This window comes from Macrosteles quadrilineatus, unplaced genomic scaffold (assembly GCF_028750875.1).
Source record: "Macrosteles quadrilineatus isolate MER2022 unplaced genomic scaffold, UCM_ALF_1.0 Scaffold_1__1_contigs__length_201487025, whole genome shotgun sequence".
In the NCBI taxonomy this organism is placed as follows: domain Eukaryota; kingdom Metazoa; phylum Arthropoda; class Insecta; order Hemiptera; family Cicadellidae; genus Macrosteles; species Macrosteles quadrilineatus.
Genome location: NW_026542594.1, coordinates 90,210,259 through 90,234,356, shown reverse-complemented (window position 1 = coordinate 90,234,356; position 24,098 = coordinate 90,210,259). Strand labels below are relative to the sequence as shown.

At 36.2% G+C, this 24,098-nt stretch overlaps 1 protein-coding gene across 1 annotated transcript in view; it reads left to right on the top strand.

Annotated features, from left to right (window-relative positions):
• LOC128998798 (zinc finger FYVE domain-containing protein 26) overlaps positions 1-24,098 on the top strand; it is a 199,775-nt gene that overhangs the window by 141,222 nt on the left and 34,455 nt on the right. Inside the window, exons 15-17 of the mRNA XM_054425158.1 lie at positions 2,441-2,663; positions 4,344-4,505; positions 18,894-19,081. Coding sequence (XP_054281133.1) covers positions 2,441-2,663; positions 4,344-4,505; positions 18,894-19,081 — 573 coding nt within the window. The remainder of the gene's footprint in view (positions 1-2,440; positions 2,664-4,343; positions 4,506-18,893; positions 19,082-24,098) is intronic.

Here is a 24,098-nt window from a genome sequence, read left to right as displayed (position 1 = left end):
GGATCACCTACAGACTTTTCACACTGTGAGGCAATCCTGCTGCTCACAAAGATGTTGTAAGGGTTATATAACCTCTCTTCCATCTACCGCTGTTAAAGGAGCTAGGGATCTTAGGATCGTGTATGAGCTGCAGGTCATTTGCCTCAGCCCAGGTTTCAAGTTTTGTCCCATTTTCACTTGTCTCTTTGTATCCCCAAGCAATGCTCTGACAATTAAAACCCCCCAAGACGAAATTAATGTCATCATAGCATAGATTATCGGGCTCTGTAAATACATACTGAGATTCGGGAGGCTTATACAAAGAGGTGACACTGTACTATGGTGTCCTGACCGTTAGTATCTCAGTATTGTTCCTCTCAGTCAGTGAAGCTGAAGTGATGCCAATGTATGGCCTGGCGAAAACAGCGCTACCATATTGATCATGAGGTCTCTCTAGAATCAGTCTCATTCCCTCTATGTTGGGTCTAGGTTTTAAAATGCCCCGGTGTGTTTCTTGCACAAGGAGGAAGTCGCATTCGTACGTCTTGCACATATCAGACAGTAATATTTCTTTGTCTCTCGATATTCCCTCGATATTAATCGAGATCGTTACTAATGGCCTTGAAAAAGACCGTTTAGGCAGATTCATTTTTCAAAGTCTTCCGGTTGTAGAAGGATTTGCCGCTGAGATGTCAGCGTTGCCCGGGGTGCGCCCGATTGTGATGTGGTTCTTAGCGTGTTGTAAAGAAGTGTTTTTGACTCCCTAGAGAATTCTGAGGTTAAAGGTACAAAAGTACTCGGAGACACAAAAATGACTCCTAAGGAGGGGAAAGATGCTCCGAAGGGGAGGTAAGGTACTCTACCCCCACCACTTGGGTACCATTCGGCGGGTACTTAACCAGGGTGTTTGGCACCGAGAAGTCAGTTGGGCCTCACCCCGCCGGATGGGCGTGCTGAGCCACCGGTGTGGGGCCTGATGGGCGTGTTGAGCCCGCGAGACACCTGATGGGCGTGCTGAGCCACGGGTACGCTGGACGGGCGTGTTGAGCCCCCGGCACTCTCGCATGGGCGTGTTGAGCCCGCGAGACACCTGATGGGCGTGCTGAGCCACAGGTACGCTGGACGGGCGTGTTGAGCCCCCGGCACCGTCGGACGGGCGTGTTGAGCCCCCGACACCCTCGCATGGGCGTGTTGAGCCCGCGAGCTACCTGACGGGCGTGTTGAGCCACGGGTACGCTGGACGGGCGTGTTGAGCCCCCGGCACCCTCGCATGGGCGTGTTGAGCCCGCGAGACACCTGATGGGCGTGCTGAGCCACAGGTACGCTGGACGGGCGTGTTGAGCCCCCGGCACCGTCGGACGGGCGTGGTGAGCCCCCGGCACCCTCGCATGGGCGTGTTGAGCCCGCGAGACACCTGATGGGCGTGTTGAGCCACGGGTACGCTGGATGGGCGTGTTGAGCCCCTGGCACCGTCGGACGGGCGTGTTGAGCCCCCGGCACCCTCGCATGGGCGTGTTGAGCCCGCGAGTTACCTGATGGGCGTGTTGAGCCACGGGTACCGCTGGATGGGCGTGTTGAGCCACCAGCACCGTCGGATGGGCGTGTTGAGCCCCCTACTACCCGCATGGGCGTGTTGAGTCCGCGGGACACCTGATGGGCGTGTTGAGCCACGGGTACCGCTGGACGGGCGTGTTGAGCCACCAGCACTGTCGGATGGGCGTGTTGAGCCACCGACACCCTCGCATGGGCGTGTTGAGCCCGCGGGTCCGTAGTCGTAGGTGGAGGGGAGGACTTTGGAGTCCCCCACCACCTTTAAAGCATATACATAGGTATACGCTAAGTGTTGAAGGAGTTTACGTCGGACTGCAGACCGAGTAGACTGCCTAGAGAGTGCTAACTTCTGAGCAAGTGACGCCAGAATCGTCTCCAGTGGAGAGCAGTAGCACATTAAACCGGCCCAGATTGACTTCTGTGCTTGGAAAGCCAGAACCGTCTCCAGTGGAGAGCACCAGCTAGGGGACCGAGGATTCCGGGGTGAAGGTGCCAAGGATCTAGACCGCGGACCCACACGGATATCTTTTAGGAGTGTCGTAGACCACCGAGCCAGTAAGGGCGCAAGCAAGACTTGATCCAACCTCTGCCCAACCCCTGAATACGAGCCCGGAGACACTGCCTGGTAGGAGGACTACGGACCCAGGATCAAGACTGTAGATAATATTGTATATATAAACATATGTGTTAGGTTAAGGATATCAGGGAATAAAATGGAAGTTTGAGATACCCAGAGTCTTTCACTTATCGACCCTTACCACCCTTGATAAGGCCTAGTGCTCTGGAGTAAACTTCCTCACAGTGTAGTGGTCACAATCTTCGGGGAGGCTCCTTCTGTGCACCCCATAGTTATAGTAACTGTACAAGTTATTTAACTGTGTTGTTAAGCTAACAATATATTGAATTACAGGTCATTGATGGAGTTTGCCAAGCTGAGTTGTTCACAGTATGGTAGCTCATCCGACTGGGCCACTGTGGATGGGCTCTTTGCTGAGGTAGACTTGCTGGGTATGTTGGTAGCCTCACCCCAGACTTGTGCACTGTTGCCAACAGAGCCGCTACGTGGTCAGAGTGCTCTAGCCTCACTGCGAGAGAACCTGCTCAGGTCAGAGTTGTGGACCCTTGCATTTGAGGTGAGTCTAACCATACTTCATGACTATAGTCTAACCATACTTCATGACCATATGTAATGATGTGATCATACAGGGTGTCATCAGTCTAACAATAGATCATAATTATAGGGTGTCATCATTTTCATGCCTTTTTTTACAGTACTTTTTTAAGACGATCTGAAAAAATGGTTACAGATAGAGAAAATAGTTTTGGCAAGAACTGAAAAAAAATACTGTGTGCACTCCCATTTTCCAATTAGGTTAAGGTAGTATAATCAACAGAAAAGACTAAGTAAATGCTACCTACTGCAGTATTTTTAGTACTGTAAACTAGTTCTGTTAACGCTAGTAGCCCTTCTTTAAACATTGTTTATTTATGACAAGCTACTTGCTTACTTGCTATACAGATGTTTTGCAACAGGAAGAAGACACGGATGAATATAAAGTGGTTCTTTAGATTTGCTATATAATACATATCCATTATTCTTTACCGAAGAAAATATTTTCTTTTGATTCATGTAGGTGGTTACAATTTCCTTAGCAACTAACTATGGTGTAATAAAGAGGTGCTGATGTCAGTTATACTGTAACTATATGATTTACTTAAGTACTCGTTAACCTAATTGGTTGTTTGAATGGGAATAAATTTGACAAGGAATTATTTTAGTGATAATCCAAGCAGGCAAATTTTACTTACTTTATTTACTTATGGATCATTAAATAAATTTCACAGAAATCCCCAAGCAAAATTGTAAATAACCTTTACTGCCAACATTGCCAACACATTCCTCACAACCCAATGTTTAGCCCTCCGAGTGTCACGCGTCATAAAAATGACGCACAACACACTTTGTGTAGGGTCACGCGTCACTTTTATGACGCACAAACATCGTTTACGGCGAAGGCTCTATGACTGACTGAATCGGATTGAACTGGATCGAGTTAGGTATCGTTCTTTCCGTTTTATTCTAAGCTTTCTCCAGAGGTCTGTCTCTAAGCGCTATTCATTTTAGTTCCGAAAATATTGTAGCAGACAGCTGACGTGCGTGTATTTGTAAACAGCTAGGTTCCCCCGGACCGATGACTGATGTGTTTTATTACGTTTATCATTGTTTTAGTGTTAAAAATCAAAAGTAGTGATATACGTGGTGCATTATAAGAAGATTTAAGTGGTTTTGAAGTGCTGGTTGATGATCCTGAAGAAGTAGGTAGTGATATTGATGTAAATTATCAGCCAGATTCCTAGCTATGGTTAGGCTATGCATTCTTAGCTAAACGCTATGTACTGAAATCCGTTTTTCGCTCATAACTTATTTATTTGATAACTTACCTCGCTATATGATTATATATTTGTAATCCTCATTAAATTTAGAACAAAGTGGCTATTTTCAAATATTTATAGGCCTATAATTTATACAATTTCATTGAGCGCGAACTTATTTTTTTTTTTGAAAATTTTCGAAATTATATTTTTTTTTTACCTAAAAATTTTTTTTTTTGAAAAAATGTTCCTTATGTTTTATATATAATATTGAAGCCCATGATTTTCCAAACAAAATGGTATATAGAACATTAGAATTAACATTGTTTTAAGCTTCTCAGATCCGTTTTAATAAAACCTTGCAAAGGGGCCAAAAATAGGTGGACATTAAGGCCTAAACTATGGACACTCGGAGGGTTACTCTATTCTGATGTTTGTAGGTGTCTACCAAAGCTGGCCTGGACTACAACAGTGTATGGCTGGCCTGGGGCAAGGCTTGCCTCAAAGCTGGGGCCTGGACTGATGCAAGGGATAAGTTTGCTCACTGTAGCCCTCATAAGAAGGATACTCAAATGCTTGCTGATATTCTTCAGATTCTTCAGGTAGTCCATTACAATTTATGGAAACTTAGCTTTGAATTATATAAATATCACACATTAAACTGAAAATCTCTATGATTTATGTAATGTCTTAACTTACTTATATTATAAATGTGAAAGTTTGTGTGTTTGTTTGTTTGAAGTTCAATCACGCATAAACCACTGGACGGATTGGGCTGAAATTTGGCATGATGATTGCTCACATAGTTGATTAACATAGGCTTATTCTTATCTCAAAAATCCTATCGGGCTCCGCCCCAGTGGCTCTGTAGTTCCCCATGGTAACCTTATGAGTATTCATATTTAAAGGGAATTAAAGAATGACGGATACTCTACTAGTTCTTCAATAATAGCTGAATAGCTGATTTTAAAAATAAGTTTGCTTATTATTAGCAAATAAACCATAGGGAATAAGTCATTACCTTAGGTCTCATGATAAAACCTGGACCCAGGACTGATTTACTTTTTCGTTTTGAGGTCCCCAGAGGCCAAAAACACCATTCGTTGAAAATCATATACATATTTATCTATTTATATTGGATATTACTGTGATTAAGGCTACTATAAATATAATTGAATACATTATAAAACATTAAGTACCCTTTTAAATTTTTTTTTTTTTTTGACCAACAACTAGGGAGCGAGAGGTAGTCGGCAGTTGATAGTGGATGCTGGGAGGAGGGTGAGGGGGGAGTTATAAGTCAGCCAGTATGATGAACACTATGGGGACATGGACCCGCTGTCCTGGGTCCACGGCACACACACACGAACACTCACAAAATATATAAGCAGACAAGTTGAACTTACAAAATTTTTTTACACGTGTAACAATTTTTCAAAACCATTGTACGAGTAGTTTTGTTTATAAACATATTTTGATCAAATCTAAAACATTTATTTATTTTATATTATACTATTAACATTTAAATATAAAAACAATTTATTACCTTCACTGTAGCAGCAAACCTAGGTACTTGTCAAACTTGTCAAAGAAATAAATCCATTTCAATTTTGCCTTATCTCCACTACCTGTTCTCTTTCTTTCAGGTAACTTGCAAACCACAAAAAATATTTTTCTTTAAAACTGAGAGCACAAAGATTCTTTAATATTAGGTCATGGCTGAGCAGTCTAAAGCCTTGCTCAAGTCAAGGAAAACACTCACAACAGCATCACCATCTTCAAGTTTGTCTACGATGTACTCAATAAGACATACAAGCGCTGTAGATGTTGACCTTTTTGGTGTGAAACCATGTTGTTCCCTTAGATCAATGTCATTCAGTTTAAGATGTTCCATTATCCTGTGCATTGCAGCCTTTTAAATCAGTTTAGAAAAGTTTGAGATCAGTGAAATCGGCCTATAGTTTTCCACTTTATCCTGTTGCCTGCTTTATGAAGGGGGATCACTTTCGACATTTTCATCTTGCTAGGGACATGGCCATGCTTAAAGCTCAAATTGAAGTTATGGAGCAAAGGTGTTATGAGCTTGTCCTTGCAATACTTCACCACTGATTGCATTTGCTCAGTATCTTCAAGCCCATTCCTCTTTAGTGACTCTAATAATAAGTTTTATGCTGATGCATAACAGTAAGTTAAGTTCAAATATAAAAAAATAAGAGGTGTTAGCCAGTCCTACGTACGGGAATCCAGTAGTCAGTTAAAACCTTTTTCAATTCAGATCAGCTAGTTTACACATATAAAGACAAAGTTTCTTGCAGTTTTAATGTGAAAAATCATCTTGTAAACAAATGTTGTGTGACCAAATATGTTTTTATTCCATCATAGGCCTATACGATATGCATTTTAAATCCGATAATTTTACAATAAAACAGCAATTCTGCAATTTTTACCATGTGAAAAGCGTTGAAATGAGATTTGCAGCCGATTCGCACAGACGCACACTGATTTTAAGTAGAGAGAGTAATAGTCAATTGAGAAGTGTATAGATCTAGTCAACGATACCACCTTCTATAGCATACCTGCCTCTTCCATAATTATTATCACCACAATACAACTACTATACATACACAATTTCCAGTAGGTCTGAATAGAAACAACCTAAAATAAAACGATAATATCCAATAAAATTCACAGTACACATAATTTAACTTTGGTGTCCTAACTTCAAAACTATATCCTTTATATCAATTTCACTGCATTAATTGCTAAATAAATAAGTGTAAACAAAAAAAAGTGAAAACAATAACAGTTTGTGTTGAAACAGCTGTTTGGTTCAAATAACACTCATTTGAAAAAAAGAACTGGTCACATGTAGCAGGAATTATCCATACCGTTATCAGTTCTATCCTTGATAATTACCTACCCTCATTGAATAAATGTACATTGTAATTTCCCATATTAGTTAATTTAAACTACAATATATTCATAGTTGAAATAATAGTGATATTTTCACGTTTGGGGGCGCTGATATAGGCACCCCCAAACGTAACCACAACAGAACACGATTTCATAAAAGGATGGTTTGTCTAATTCAGTATCCTAGGTCAATGTTGACGTTGTGTTCAATCTATGTCATCCATCTGTTTATCTTTGTATAAAACCCGGCTGAGGTTGTGGTGGTAATTTAAAATCGTGATTCCTGATTATTCTTGATCTTCTTTTTATGACATCAATATTTCCGGGCCTAATCCACACAAAGTTAAAGCAGACAAACATTAATTGTAAACAAAAAGCTACCATGAAGAATTTAAACATGTAAACATTGTTATTTTTCTAATCTTTCCTTGAAAAGTGGAGCAGTAAAAAAATTTGCATTTATCATTTTTTATTAAGACTCGTGTACAGAGCCTCGATTTGTACTGTGGTTTAATTAATTTTGGTCTAAACTATTTTAAACTGTGGTCTAATTATCTCTACTAATCTTACTTATTTCCTATAATCAATGACAAAATAAGAGTAAATAAAATAACCTCATAGTTCCATAGTTTATATTTAACCAGCTGTTAGTTAAAACAAATTATATTGGTCTAAAACAAATCAAAGATTACAAAGATTGCTTTAAAAAATAATTTGAACATCCTAGTATTTTACTATGTATATTTAATTAATCTGTCATCCTCTTACAGAAGAATTGAACGTATCAATGATTAGCATTACACATAGTATAAATAAGTCAACCCTAAGTATGTCTTTACATTTTTATCCAAATGCTGAATTTGTGACACAAAAGCTGAATGTTTACAGCTGTTATGTTAAGCAAATTATTTTATGCCAAAAGCTAGTTTAGAATCTTAGCTTTTAAAAAAAAACTTAATTACTAAAAAACTGGGACCCTAAACTAAAATTATGGCTTCGACATTCCCTAGTTCTCAAAATTATCTTTCTTTCAACACAAAAATCATGAAAATCAAATCCGTCGAGTGGTTGATTCAGAATCGTGAAATAAAAAAACACTGTTTTGTTTTAATATTATAGATTTCAATAATAAGTTGTTTTATTAATTGTTGGTATAGTTATTTATTATTTTAATGTATACTTGTATTCTTCTTATATCACTTCACCAACTTTAAGAAAACATTGCCTTTTGAAGAAAAGAAAATTTGGTGACATATATTACAAACTAATTTCCTTTATTTTCATTCTTTTATCCACTACAAAAATTACATTTACCTCTACATCGTAACATTTAATTGAATTTAAAATACCCCCGCCGCAGCAAACCTGCCGACTAAGCGAATTTCCATTTGTCTGAATTGATTTTCAGTTAAATATATTTTAATAACATTAGGTTTAACGAGTACCTAGGTTTGCTGCTACAAGGGAACTAATAAAGTGTGTTTTTGAGTAAAATATTGATAGCTTAGTAAAAAATAAATAAATTTGCCAAGTTTGATCAAAATATATCCATAAACAAGCAAACTACAACATTTGACAATATTCTCCATAAGAATAACATGGGAATTTTAAATTTACAATTTTTTTAATTTTCTTTGTTACTAATAATTGAACAAAAATACTTTTATATACTAAATTATTTGTTTTTTTAAGCTCTTTAAAAATGTCTAAAGAGAAATCGGGAAATTTTGTGTTTTGAGGGTAAAAAGTGAAAAAAAAACCAATTTTTACCCCATAAAACCCCCCGTAAAGTCCCGTTCTTATGGTCCGATCGTGCTGGTTCGCAAACTCATTCAAGTTTATCCCGCTTTACACCTCTAAACCAAATTTCATCAAAATCGGACAAAAATTACTCAAGTTATCGCGTTCACAGACGTATATATATATATACAGGGTTATTCTAAACTAGCTGTACCCGCGGGCTTTGCCCCGCTTAACTTCATAAGTATTCGCATGGCTCAATCACGTCCTGGTTGAAGTTCATTCGCTACGCTCACTCACCTTCAGGTTGGAAATCCAGGGTGTCTACCAACCGGGAAATCCGGGAAAACCGGGAATTGTACTTAAATTTTTACTGGCCATGAAATGTACGGGAATTGTCCTTAAATTTCAGACTATGTCCTTAAATTATTAATGGGCCATAATTTTATTGATCACTAGTTGGTTAGGAGCACATAAAAGGTTTATCAGATGTTTGTTTACATTTTCATAATTTATTACTAGAGTAATTATGCAATAAAAATGCCATTAGCAATCTCAAACCCATTAATATTTTATCAGACAATCAAGTGTCAAGTCAAGTACTTCCAAGAACTGTTGACTCAGCAGCTAGCTCATAAAAGTTGTATCACTTTTATTCCTTTACAACTTCTTTTTTTATTACTAGGGTAATTATTATTAGATCCCAAACCTAGTTTATCATGAAAATAATAGCTTTATAATGGCTGTTAAATTCCACTTCTTACTTGTACTTTCGGCTTGAAGATACAATTTGCCGCGGCCAGTGCCTAGTGCCATAAAACTGTTTATGGTTTCATATTAAACATGTAAATAATCTACAGTCTTATTTTGTAAGTTAACCCCTTTTTTTGGACATTTTATCTTTCAATTGACAAAACCACAAGCATTGTTGTTTGCAGTTTGCATTAATGTTTTATCACTATGTAGGCCTGCTTGGTTTCAAATTATTTTATTGCATTTTCTGTATCTTTGTCTTATATTGTTGGCTATTCAGGTTTTTTGTTTCCCATATATTTATTTATTGAGTTGTATGCTTTAAGCAATCTAAATCTTATGAACTAGAATGGTGATAGTGACTTTGCTGCTATTATAACCTCATTGTTTGTTACTCAGTTTATATAGGCCCTCCTAAATAATTAGGTCTAGGCCTGGGTATTTTGATTCTTGAAAGAGCTATAAAATATATCAAGAAAATGTAATTGAGCCTAATATAAACAACTAAATGATTGCTATGTGTCGATATTAACTTTGCAAATGGAAATACAATAATCTTACTCTGTGCTTATTGCTTATTAATAGCCGCTTACCATACCTTGATTTTGTACTAAGAATTGAGTAACAATATGCATTAAAGATTTTTTTTTCAAAAGTAGTCGGAGAACTTAACGTTGTGCCAGGGCGAATCATGCCAAATTAATCGGCCTGGGTCGGATAAGCTATGTTATGAAGTTTACGTGACCGATGGAGATATTTGTCGCTATCGCAGGAGACAATGATTGCGTTTCTCTGTTACACTATAAAAGCTTTACCTAAAGTATAGGTAGGCCTATGTTTGTTTACTTTCAATAAATTTCTATTTTGAAATTTTTAACTCTTATCTATTAATATTTACTTTTCTCTCTGGTACAACTACAGTGAATAACAAGATTAATACAGTTTGACAAATCAGGAAAATTATTCGGTAGGCCTAATGACACCGACAAAGGTTACGGCAAAGTGTCCTTAAATGTACGGGAATTGTCCATGAATTTTTTATCCAGAATGTAGTAGACACCCTGAAATCGTTCGCTACGCTCACTTGTTTTCAGGTTAGCTCGTTCGCTACGCTTACTCGCCTCCAGGTTCATGTTCGTTCGCTACGCTCACTCAGCTTTTGGTTGCAAATTAGCTGTTGTCATAAATTTAAAACAGTCATCCCTTTTATTGTTTATAATACTTTGATAAAGGTTTTTATGTTTTTAATATTTACCATTGAAGAATTTAAACGTTGCTGAGTGCACAGGTGTGCTGCGATTGGGGTTTATACATTTGGACTTATTCAAAAGTAAAATAGTTTTCTGTGCTGCACTCTGTAGAAACACTGTAGCACTATTTCAAATCATGACTAATGCTAATACAGAATGTTGTGATTATTAACCTACAAAACAATTGGTGAAAGTAAACATATGCTTTTAAATTATATTTATTTGTAAACATTGTAGATCAAAAATTCTGACATTGGCCCATTTAAAACCCTCTGGGGCAGAGCCCTTTTGACGGATCTGCACCAAACTTCACTCGAACCATCCTTGAAAAATGCTTAATAATGCCTGAAAGTTTCATTACAATCTGTCGAGCGGTTTCGGAGTCCATAACGTATATACACACACACACACATATATATATATACATACACAGTTCCTCTTTTATAGATATAGATGATGGACCCATTTTTAATGCTTTATAATTTTTATACTATCCACCACTAGAAATTTGGAGGTTACTTGACGTTTTTGCAAATAACTTTTAAATGGTGAGGAAATCGACCAAAGTGGAAGGTAATATTCCGAAAGAGAATAAAATTTCCTACAATCCACTATTATGCATATCTTGAAAATACTCAATAAATGTAGCCTAAATTTGGCTTAAAATAAAAAGTGTGAAATTTAATGTTTGCTATGTTTATTATCTACATTGAAGATGGGGATTTTCATTTTTTTTTTCATTTTGAGGCAATTTTCGGTACCTTTCTTGAGTATTTTCAAAAAATGCCTACTAGTAGATTGTAAGAAATTTTATTCTCTTTCGGAATAATACCTACCACTTTGGTCGATTTCCTCACCATTTAAAAGTTATTAGCAAAAACGTCAAGTAACCTCCAAATTTCTAGTGGTAAAAAAAGTTGGAGGTTACTTTTTAACTTTGTACAATTAAATCTACAGTTCTGTTGGATCGATTTTGTTAAATGATGTGTCTTTGGAAGGCATAAACTCTTTGAGTTGCTTTTTCGTTTGATGTGTATTTTATAGCAGTAAGTTTAATAGTTTAAAAGTTATAAAGAAGTTAAAACTGGGTCATTCATTTTGAATAACCCTATATATATATATATTAGGGGTCTGCGGTACAGAAAATTTAAGGTCGGTACGGTTCGGTACGGTACAATATTTTGTACCTCGGTTCTCGGTACAAAATCGGTACGGTACGCGGCTACCCGTATTTTTGCGGTTTTCTTCTTAGATCTGTATCTAAACCATTATTTTTAACTTTAATACATAGACATTACTATGAAAATGGATAATATCCTACATTCATGGTTTTCTAACAACAATTACTGTACCACATATTATTAAAACAAAACCTTTTACTACTACGAGGATTGTGTCAAGAAAAATCACAGTTGAGATAAAGGCTTTACCTATTTTACTCTGAGATACTTTGAATAGCCATGATAAAGTAGTTTAAAAATAGGATAAGAGTTTTTATGAATAAACATGTTTGAAACATTTATTGACAAGATAATTTCACAAAACTGGTAAATTATTTCCAACCAACACAATGTCTAGTTGTTGTTTTTTTTTTATTTTAAAAACATATAAAAGCATTCAGTAGAAGACAGTGTGGTTTTGCCAGCTGTTCACAGCAGATGACAATGAAAAACTGGAGGTTATAATGAAGTAATGGCAAAGACCATTTTTTTTTATCAGCTTCAAAACTAGTTAAGTTATAAGATTGATACAATTCTTGCAAAGTTTTTTTTCTGAAACTAAAATTTAGATTATCACAGAGTAAGATTTGATGTTGGGCAATTAGACTTTATAACTGTGTAAAAGGTGTGTATCCCTGAATTTATAAATTGCATTCTACACTTATTCACTGCCAAACATAATTCAGTAGAACCTTGATGAACCGAGAATTACACTAGCCTACATAACTTCATTACCCCAAGTAAAATACCAAGATAATTTTTATAATTGTATTTTAATCATATAGTCTTAGTTTGTTAAAAATTGATTGTATGTTCAACAATAATTGCAGTCCATTATTGTTAAGCAGTATGGTCCCAAATTATTGTTTTTGATTTTGAAACATCACAGTTCATTTGACAAAATTATAGTTGAAGCAGCTCAATGTCAAGTCAAAGTCACGCTTGTGCAATAGTTTGTTTACATGCTTTCTCCAGACCACGGGGGAGGGGAGGGTCTGATAAGCCGTCTATTGTTCACCCCCAAGAAGGTCCGACCCTCATTAGTGCCGCTCGGCTGCACTCAGTGGGGAACCCAATACCACAAATCAATCTTTTAAATGAATACAAATATTTGGTAATAATTGTTTTATTAATATTCACCTTGAAATTTCAATAAATTTGGTGTAAAATTTGACAAAAATCTGCCATTTGGACCGATTATTAATACAATACCAAATACCAATGAAGTAGTACATTCATTGGTAATTAAATAATAGGTAAAAATTTACCGATTTTCGTCAAGTTTTACCCCCTGCTGTGCACTATGTCACAAAAGCTGATAACGACATGGGTGATTAGTAACCATGGCAACTTGTTGAATCCGCGATGAAGGGAAACCCAAGAAATAGAAGAACAAAGAGAAAGAATAACGACGTTGTTATCTTTATACCCTTTTTACAATTTCCGTTATTGTTATCTTTATGTAAGATTTTATGATTTTGTTTTATAGGTTTATAAAATAATTCTTTTTAACTACGGGAATATCAATTTATAATTTATCAACGTGCTTCTCTTCTGAAACAGCAATACCGGATGCATAATGAAGGTCAATGGCCTAAAATATCACGATTGTGCAATATTGTATTTTGATGTTTAAATTAAAATCACGACAAAAGTTTGTATATATCCATGGTCGTCAATAGACAGATAAAATATCCATAACAAATATTTTAATTTATAAAATAAGATTGTAGATTAGTTACAAGTTTAATATGTAGCCATAAACAGTTTTATGGCAGTAGGCAATGGCCAGCGGCAAATTCAATATTCACGAAAATACTGATTAAGTTAGAGATAACATTTAACAGTCATCATAAAACTATTATTTTTATGATAAAACAGAATTGGGGAAAGTCGTAAAGAAATAAAAGTGATAAAACTCAACAGTTCTTGGAAGTACTTCAATACAACAATTATTGTCGTGATAAAATGTTAATGGATTTGGGACTGCTAATGGGTTTTTTTTTTATTGCATCATCACGCTAGTAATAAACTATGAAGATCGTAAACAAACATCTGATAAGACTTTTATGTGCTTGGAACCAACTGCCGTTGACTACGATAGTAAACTGAAAGTAATTTATTATTATAATAGGCTGTACCGAACCGAATTTGTACCGTGTAAAATGCTGTACCGAACCGATGACGGTAATTAAGCTTGTACCGTACCGTACTGACTTTTTCGGTGCACCGCAGACCCCTAATATATATATATATATTAGTCTATATATATATATATACATATATAAAAATTTGAACGAATGGTGTTTCTGGCCTCTGGGGACATCAAAATGAAAAAGTAAATCGGTCCCGGGTCTAGGTCTTACCGTGCCACCTATGGTAATAGCTACTTCCCTATAGGGAAATTCGCTAAAAGAAGTGGAAGATTTTTGACTAAGTGACTAATTATTATAAGTAATGACATAAAATTCATGATAAAAAAAAAATCTTGAAGATGGTGCTTGTTTTCAAATCTAAAAATTTTCTGTGGAAAGTTTTATAAAAATAAAAGTATCAGGTGATGAAATTATAGCTACAAGATGACAATTTGTATCAGTTTAATTTCATGTCTTATTCTATTCATTTATTCATTTTTTAATTTAATTTTCGGGTGTTTGTCGTTCAGGTAATTATGAAGATGTCAATTTGCTTAACATTCACCTTAAAAACACATATTGCGTCGTCTGCATATCTTTGGTAAAATATTATTTTGTCCTTACATTTGGAATCCAATGCCATGATGTGTTTGACTTCAAATCGTTCAGAAATAACTCAGCTAATATGATAGATAATGGCGAGCCCATTGCTAAGCGTTCTTTTTGAATATAGTATTTGTCATTAAATTTAGTAGTTATTTGTGTAACTTGTGAGCAAAGTAGAACTTTGCTGCACATGCGAGATATGTTTACGAGTTTACGCGGAATTTATCTCGAGTGCAGCAAAGGCCATTTGTGGTCGTATTGCACATTATATTTTTCCTACAGTCACTATAAAGCATATAAATAATTACTCTTTCAAACACTATACAACACGTTTTTAGGTTAGGTTAAACCCATAAGCTTAGGTTGAGCAGAATGGGAAATACTGCACCAGCTGATTTTAGTCGTAGTATCTTTAAGTGTTACTTATTTTCATGAGTACATGTGTAAACAGTAATAATCAGTATAAACCGAATAAACAAGTATAAATACCGAATAAACAAGTTCTGCAAAATATGCCAATAAAACATTTTCTGACAATTTTGTAACTTTCTTCTTACTTAGGCACCAAGAGGAAAACCGTTTGCGTTTGTATGCTCATTCATACTTCTTTCTTGATTTTTCAGGTAACAGGTTTAATGAAACATGTTTTGCAGTTTCTGCTATTTCTTCTGGTCTACACATATATTCACAATCACTTTCACTGAGTTCATCATTTTTTAACATTTTAGGCCCTTTTATAATTAATTAATCTTTCAAATACTACACTTTAGGTTATGTTCAAACCAAGCGCTGAACGAAAATAGAATATAAACACGAAATGACAGGATAAATTGTAGTATTAATATTCAATCAGCTGATCATAGTAGTAGTATCTTTAATTGTTGCCAACCTATTTCCAAGTGTACACGGATTACGTGCATAATAAAACCACGCTGTTTTGTGTTGTTTGGTTGGGATCCTGGTGTACGCCAAAGTATAAACTGTGCGACAAATTATAAACGGTGCGACAAAGTAAGTAAATGCAGCAATTAGCAGCTTTCTGTGCTATAATCAGTGCAAGGAAGCCCAACTTTATCGGGTGACTGTATAGTACAGGTAAAATAGGGTTTTATAAACAACAAAATTTGTACATTCACAAAATTTCACCTGTGAGTTACTAATAATATGAGAAATGAAGATCCGATGAGTCCCCAAAATTTTGGGCGTCCTAAGGCCCTTTTTGGGGCTCTTTTTGTTCCGAAGGGCCCTTGTTCCTGAATAATTTTGTTTTTACGTTTAAGGTCGAGTGAGGTGTGGTTTTCGATGGTATTAGTTATTTTAAATCGATTGGGACTAGTTTTAAGTGTATTAAGCCACTCCATACAGGGTGTTTCGAAATATAAATACTTTTTACGATATTTAAACATTTATTCATAAAGTAATAAAATTAGTTACCTCCATGCTCTATATAAAAGGGGATTATTGAAAATAACTTTAATTTTTTACTATATAAGAGGGAAGGATCAATAGGAGTAAGAGAAAATATTAAATACCCTCGTCACAGCAAACCTGCAGACCTAGCAAATTTCCGTTTTACTTACTTGACTTTGAATTAAATCTAAAATAGCATTGCGTTTAGCGATTACCTAGGTTTGCTGCTACAAGGAGGCTAATAAAGTGTGTTTATAGTAAAATATTAATAGCCTTGTATAAAACAAATAAATTTGACAAGTTTGATCAAGATATATCTATTAACAAACAAACAAAATCATTTTACACTATTCTACATAAGAATAACATGGGAATTTTAAATTTACAATTTTATTATTTTTATCCGTAGCTAATAACCATACAAAAATACGTTAATATACTAAATTTTTTGTTTTTAAGCTATTTAAAATGTTCAAGGGAAAAATTGGGAAACTTTGTGTTTTGAGGGTAAAGTAAATGAGAAAACTTAATTTTTACCCCATAAACCTCGTTCCCATTGTTCAGGAAAAAAATGCTGCTCTGATGTCTTAGTGCTGTCCTGGTCGTCATAACTATCAAAGACAATAGTACTTGTATTTGATTGAAAATTATTTTTAAGGAACTTAAGATACAAGCTGCAAACGTCAGTATGAATGAAAGGTGTTTTTGCACCACATTGTTCGTGCTTTAAGATTGGTGTTGCCTGTTCTGCGATATGCAAGGTTTGTAAAGGGGAATCCCGCTTGAACACCAACTTGGACAAAATCAGTAAAGATGGACAAGTTGCTATGAATAATAAAATTGTTAATGAGTCGTCTGAGAATAATTATTGTGATGATGAAATTGTAAAGAGAGATAATACGGAAATTGTAGAAAATTAGCTTTATTTTAAGTAAATTTTTAGTTTAAGTCATTTTAATATGTAATGTAAGGTTTTATACAAATACAATTGTTTTAGTTTTTAATAAATGTAAAAAAATAACTTAAATAACTACCTAAGAAAAATACATACAATTTGAAATTGGTCTTAATAGATTTGCATAAAGAACACATTGACAGATTATTCACACCACCTTAAAAGTTGAAATTTTTGCGCGGTAACCTATGTTATTATGTTATTCTGTAGTGTAAAACTTAATCCATACCCTTTTACCCACCATATAACCTAACCCCCCTTACGGAGGATAACTTATCCCCCTTTAACTTCCCATACAGGAAATAAGCTATTACCGAAGGTCTTATGGTAAAACATAGACCCGAAACTGATTTACGTTTTCATTTCGATGCCCCCAGAAGCCTAAAGCACCATCCACTCAAAATATTATATATATGTGTTTATATACATATATATATAATATAATATAACCATGTTATATACGTGTCCGTAAACATGATAACTCGAGTAATTTTGGTTAAATTTTAACAAAACCGGCATAATCGCTCCATGGAACAGGGTTTTATGTGGTATAAATTTGTAATCTTTGACCCTCAAAACACAAAGTTTCCCAATTTTTCTCTAGAGCATTTTAAAGATCTTAAAGAAAACAAATAGTTTAGTATAATTACATGTTTTGTAAGTAGTGTATTAGTTACGAATGAAATTCAAAAATTGTAAATTTCAAATTCCATGTTGTTCTTAAGGAGAATAGTGTAAAATGATTTTGTTTGTTTGTTTATAATTATGTCTTAATAAAACTTGTCAAATTTATTTGTTTAATACTAGGCTATTAATATTTTACTATAAACACACTTTATTAGCCTCCTTGTAGCAGCAAACCTAAGTACATTTATTCATTAAAATCAATGCTATTTTAGATTTAATTGAAAATCGGGCAAGTGAAAATTCGCTTAGTCTGCAGGTTTGCTGTGACGGGGGTATTTAATATATCTTACTCCTTGTGGTCCTTCCCTCTTATATAGTAAAGAATGAAAGCTTCAATAATCCCCTTTCATATAGAGCATGGAGGTAACTAATTTTATTACTTTATGATTAAATCTTTAAATATCGTAAAAAGTATTTATATTTCAAAACACCCTGTATAGAGTGGTTTAATACACTTAAAACTAGTCCCAATCGATTTAAAATAACTAAAACCATCGAAAACCACACCTCACTCGACCTTAAACGTAAAAACAAAATTATTCAGGGACAAGGGCCCTTCGGAACAAAAAGGGCCCCAAAAAGGGCCTTAGGACACCCAAAATTTTGGGGACTCATCGGATCTTCATTTCTCATATTATTAGTAACTTACGAGTGAAATTTCATGAATGTACAAATTTTGTTGTTTATATGGAGTGTTTTTGTATTATTTTACCTGTACTAGTAGGAAAAATAGTTATATTTCACTATAATTTTGACTAAGTTGGTTAGTTCACATATTTGGTTTTCATTCAATGTGTTGTTTTTTATTAATTGTTTTTCTTGAATCGTGATCAGCGGGGATGTTTATAGAAAATTTATAGTATTTTTATTGAAACAAGTGAGTGGTCCCACAGAAAAGTAAGATACAGAAGAAACATTCAATTGTACACTTAAGTCGAGTTTAGCACCAGTCGCTTGTGTCTTAAGCAAATTCTATTGTTCGTCCCCTTCCGCTCTCCTCTCCCCCCGCTCCGTCTCGGAAGAGGCTGAGCTCTACAACTGTAGTTGTACTTCCTTGCTCAGTACTAGTATATTTCCGCCCCACCATTCCAGAGTTAAAAGTGCACGATTGTTCCACAAGCATGTTTCCTCTGTATCTTACTTCTCTGTGGTGGTCCTACTTCACCCTTCTTCAAATTTGGGGTTTTTTTTTAATTTCAACTCTTAGAAATGAGGTGGAACGGTGGAACCCATACTTTAGAATACTTATAGAATATACTTTATATACTTATAGAATACCCAACTGTTTCTTTAACTTAATTGTGAGTGTGTGGTTATCCAGGACAATCCCCAAATCACAGACCTGAGGAGTCGTTTGGCCAGACTGAAGGCTTTGTCCACCAAACCTGATGCTCTACTGTCAAGCTACTCACTAGAACCTCGGGTGTACGGCGAGTGTTTGTACTACCTCCGAACTTACGGCAGTCACGCTTCCACACTTGCCTTTCATCTTAATCAGAATGACATCAAGTTCGTATACCTTTTCTACCTTGATTTTTACCGACATTGCCTTCTCTGTAGTCTTGAGATCTGGAATTTTCAGGGTGGCGGAATTGTATCCCTCTGGGATTGAACCCCAAGTTTGTGATGTCACGATGATGTCTCATTTTCTTGACCAAAACGGTGTATATAGGCTAGAATTGTACCCCCTATTAAAACTTTGATATTGTTATGCACGAGTGGTTCGATTAAATCCACTGGCATCTACACGGAATTATACCCTTATTATATTATAGAACTCACGTTTATTTGGTTAGTGTACAGGGTGGAATTGTACCCCCCTGGAATTTTACCCCGTACTATTGTACCCCTCCTACATCATGGACCTTTTTCTCTCCTTTCCCATATCATTTTAGTATTGCAGATATATTAGTCTAACTGCCACAGACGATTCCTTCTTTGAACAACTACGTAAAATCGTTAATATAGTAAAATAAAAAAGGAATCGTTCAGTGGTTGAAAATTCAACCAAAAATATGTAATGTACAGACTTCTCTATTTTCACCCCACACTGTAAATAAAACATGTGATTGGAATTTGTTTGGATTTTCTGTTTATATTTTGTTGTTATTTTGTCACCAGCATTGCAACCCATAAGGCCATGTTAATTTTTTTTTTTATTTCAAATGAATTTTTGTGCTTATTTTTGAGCCTATTTTAATTTTTAAAGGGATTCTGTACACCTACAGGCAAATATCTTTCATTTGGTACCAACCACATGTAATTCGGTCCAGTAGGCCAGGCTAGCTGTCCTAAGTTTTGAAAAAGTTTTTTTACTAATAAGATTATAAAAACAAACTAAGCAATAATTTAATCAGGTTGTTCGTCGTTTAAAGAAAATAAATAAAACATCCATATGGTCTGAGGCAAAGTTAAGTGGTGAGGCCAAATGTTTGGGCAATCTCTTCGCAATTATATTTCCTTAGTACAATCACTATTTTCTGTACAGTATTGAAAATCCAACATATGTCACTTTAGAAGGCATTCGCTACTACAGTAGACTCCCTTTTATCCGGACACCTTTTAACCGGACATTGGTTTAACCGGACTACACTCGGCGGAAATGTCATTTCTTTAACCGGACAATTTTTACCAGCACATCGGCTTAACCGTACTTGATCGGCAGGAAGTGAGCGAAGAAAAACGAGATCCCAGGATTCGCCCTAGTCTGGTCGCGGGGAGTTTCCCAGGAGTCGATAGTGATTCGGATAGCCTAAATTTGATAGCCCTGGTTGTCAGAGCTCGAGACGAACGTTGCGGGTTACCCAAACACCCAACTCAAAATCACCACTCTAGTCTGGGGCTTGTGGGAAAAATTAATAATTTTAACTTAACTCTGTGGGCAAATATCTAAATTACACTCTACTAGCTAACTTAACGAGTCAACAAGTAAGCTAAGTAGTCACCCCGCTTACCTACGGAGTTAAGTCGTCAACCTGCAACAAACAAGGTTAGTACAAGATAGGCCTAACCTAGCCTAACTCCCACAGAGTCCGAAATTACTAAATGAAAAGAAAACAAGTTAGCCTAAGTGGTCCGGGTGAGGAACGAACAAAAAAAAACGAAACTAAAAAGTAAAACTGCTCCTTGAGCAAAAAAAAAAAACGAAAAGTTAAACTTCTGCTTCCTCACGTGGTCGACTTAAGCAAACCTAGACAAACTTGGTCCAGCAGAGACCTGTCTGCTGGGACGAACTTCGGGACGTGAGATTACTTTTAAAGAAAGGTTAAAGACCTAAAAAGGAGAATCCCAATACGGACGATGAACTTTAGTTAAAAAGTTTACGTCACCAACTATAAAAGTAAAGAAAACAGGAGTTGGTTAAACCGTAAAACTATGGCGGAGTGGTCAGGCCTAGCCTGTAAAAGTTGGCTAGGAATATCGGATTTATCAGTATTTGAGGACTAACCCCAATAACGCCAGTTGAGTATTATTGTAACACTCACCAGTCGAATATCCAAACGATGCTTAACAATAACTTTTAACGAAAACTCGCACACCAACACTACTTTGAATGCACAAAAGACGAACGAACGAATATCTTAACTCGAAGCGAAGCCGGTCAGAGTTAGAATGACGACCTTCTTCTTACCCCTCGACAATCCCCTCAATCCCCTCACGCTCACCTCTGATTGGTCAGAGGTTACCAAAAAAAACCCAAAAAACGAAGCTTGATGCTTGAGGGAAGGCGTAAGAAGAACTAGAGCAAGAAGAAGTAAAATGGGAAGGAAGATGAAGAAGTAAGGCGGAGAAGTAAAACTGGAGCAGACGACGCTCCCCGAAAAACAGTGCGGCGGTTTTTACTTCCTCTCTCCCAGTCGTCTGCTGGTGCGTCTGTCACCTCGGTTTCGTTTCGAGGTTAGGTAACGACGTTGAGGTTAAGTTGCAACGGTTACGTTAGTGCCACGACTAGGCCTACTCAACAGCTTATAATTAGCCGTTTAAACATCGTGGTTTAAATCGTTATTTTTACCCCCCTTCCCATTTGACCCGTTACATACTGAAACGACTGTTTTTGTGGAAAAGATTTGAGACCAGCGATCACGTATATAAACACAATGCTCTCCTAAATTTAAGTCAAATATTTGGGTTGCATGCATTTAAATGGTCCTTTTTAACGAGTTTTTGGGGACGTCGGTTTAACCGGAAAAACCGTTATCTGTACTGGCCTCGGTCCCGGGGAGTCCCGATAAGAGGGAGTCTACTGTATTTCATTTTAATGAAACAAATTAAGTTTATTGAAAGACGTTTAAAGAGAGGTGGTACAGTTCGGCCAAAACTTCTGTGCGCGTGGACGGGTCGCTACTAGCCGATCTAAAACACGCGGGTACCGGCTATTGGCAGTGCTGGGGTTAGGGGTAAGTGAGTAGCAAGATACAAATGTTTTCACAAAAGTACCCCCACCAACCCCCTCACCAAGACCCAACCAAATCTGGTCGTGTGCACAGAAACTTAGGCCAAACTGTACATGGGGGGTACAATTCTGGGCCGTACATCTCCTGCTCTCTTTAATTTAAAATATAATCATCATATTCACTGATCACTTGCCCACATTAAATAGATTAGATACCATTAAAATCAAAGTGTACGGGGTGGAATTGTACCCATAGGCGTGATGTCAAAATGACGTCAACGATTGGTGGGGGGTACAATTCCAGGGGGGTACAATTCCGGTGACGCAAATTTTCAATAATTCTCTGTGATTATGTCAATTCTATCGGTTTTCTAAGTATATAATTTTGTTCTTACATAGGCCTGATTTTGTTGTTATGTTTGTATGGTTATTGAGTTTGTAAATAGCATAAATTTACTGTTATGAGTAAATCAGTAACTTAATTATTGATTTTAATATTTTTTCAGTTTTGCCATTTATTTTATTTTGACATGTGATTATCACCAACCAGTAAATTATCATCTTAATTTTCTTTTACTTGTCATGCTACTCAGCTGAAGACAGTTACTGTATACACTACTTACATTAAGGACCCAGGGGCGGACTGGCCCGCCGGCCCACCGGCCGGTGGGCCGATACGCCTTCTCAACATTCCAATATTTGCGCCCTCGTTAAAGGAAAAATTCATAAAAAATTTTAAAAAATGAGACGAGATGTGTTTTTAGAAAGCAAGAGGAAAAACTTAGAGTAAAAGTTTCAGCAGTGAATAGCAAAACATATAGTCGGGTGTGAGACCTGAATAGACACTGTCGACAAGCGAGAGCAAAGCAGCTCTTCTCTCTCGTACGTGTAGGCCTACTCCGAGTGGAAGGCACTTTACTCTGTGGTCTGAGGTACTTAAAAACAGCTGTCCTCTTCCCGCGTCATTTTACGCATAACCCGAAAAAAACTGCACTGCGACTGCATCCGACATCGGTCGGTGTCACGATGTCGTCTGTGGTAAACAACTAGTGAAGATAATTTAATATTACTCATATTTGTTATAATATTTAATTATTGCTCACACTATAACTATTTCACTTTAAGTCACATTTAATTTTTATCAATGTCAACTCAACTCTCTTGTAAAATGGCGTTTGCCGTGCATGTAATAAATAAATAAAGAGTGTGAGCTGCCAATTAAAATTTGTCTCTCTTTAGTGAGTGTCTGATTTGTGTCTCTGTGTCGAAAGCTTCAATTTATTTTTATATTATTTACCTACACAGGAAACATGAACGAAAGCAGTATTGTAGAATCACTACTTTTACAAAATTTAAATTAGATTTAGTGACAGTGTATTTGTTAACTTAACCATTACACAGTAAAGGTTAAACAGTAAACATTATTTTAATACCGTATGTGGCTACCGCCTATTAATTAATTATTTCAATATGCACTATGGCACTAATTTGGTCAACTTTCCTATTTTACTTACAGATAGCCAGCTCAAAATACCTTCGTAGTTCTCTCTAGGCTATTTCGTTTGTAGAAATAGGTTAGGTAGGCCTACTTTAGGGTTACAGTTTTGACTTAATGTAATGCTAAAAAAGTTTAAGTCAATAAATTGGTTTTGTTCACAGTGAAAGCATATTGTTTGTGTTAAAATAATTTCATAGAAATCTAAAATATATAACTTCTGTTATTTACAGTGCCAAAAAATACAACAGTTGCAAGTTCAGGTTGTAAACAGGAAGCAAATGATTTATATTGTATGCATGCAGCCAAGTCATGCAAGGGAAAATAAAGAAAATACACAAATATAATACGAAAGAACTTAAGAAAATCATTTGTATTTTTATTTTTGTTAGGATTTTTACTGTCAGAATAGCACCAAGTCGTGTGGGTAAATAGTCTAAATTTTGTAAACCAAACATTGACCAATAGTGTCAGTTATCAGATTTCTGATTTTCCACTGTTAATGCTTCTAGATTGCCTAAAAATGCGAGTTTACAGGTATAATTTTTTTTTAATTTCCCGGGGGAGGACCCCCGGACCCCCCCTCTGTACAGGGGGGTATTCCATACCCCCCAGACCCCCCGGTTGGCGCCTTCGGG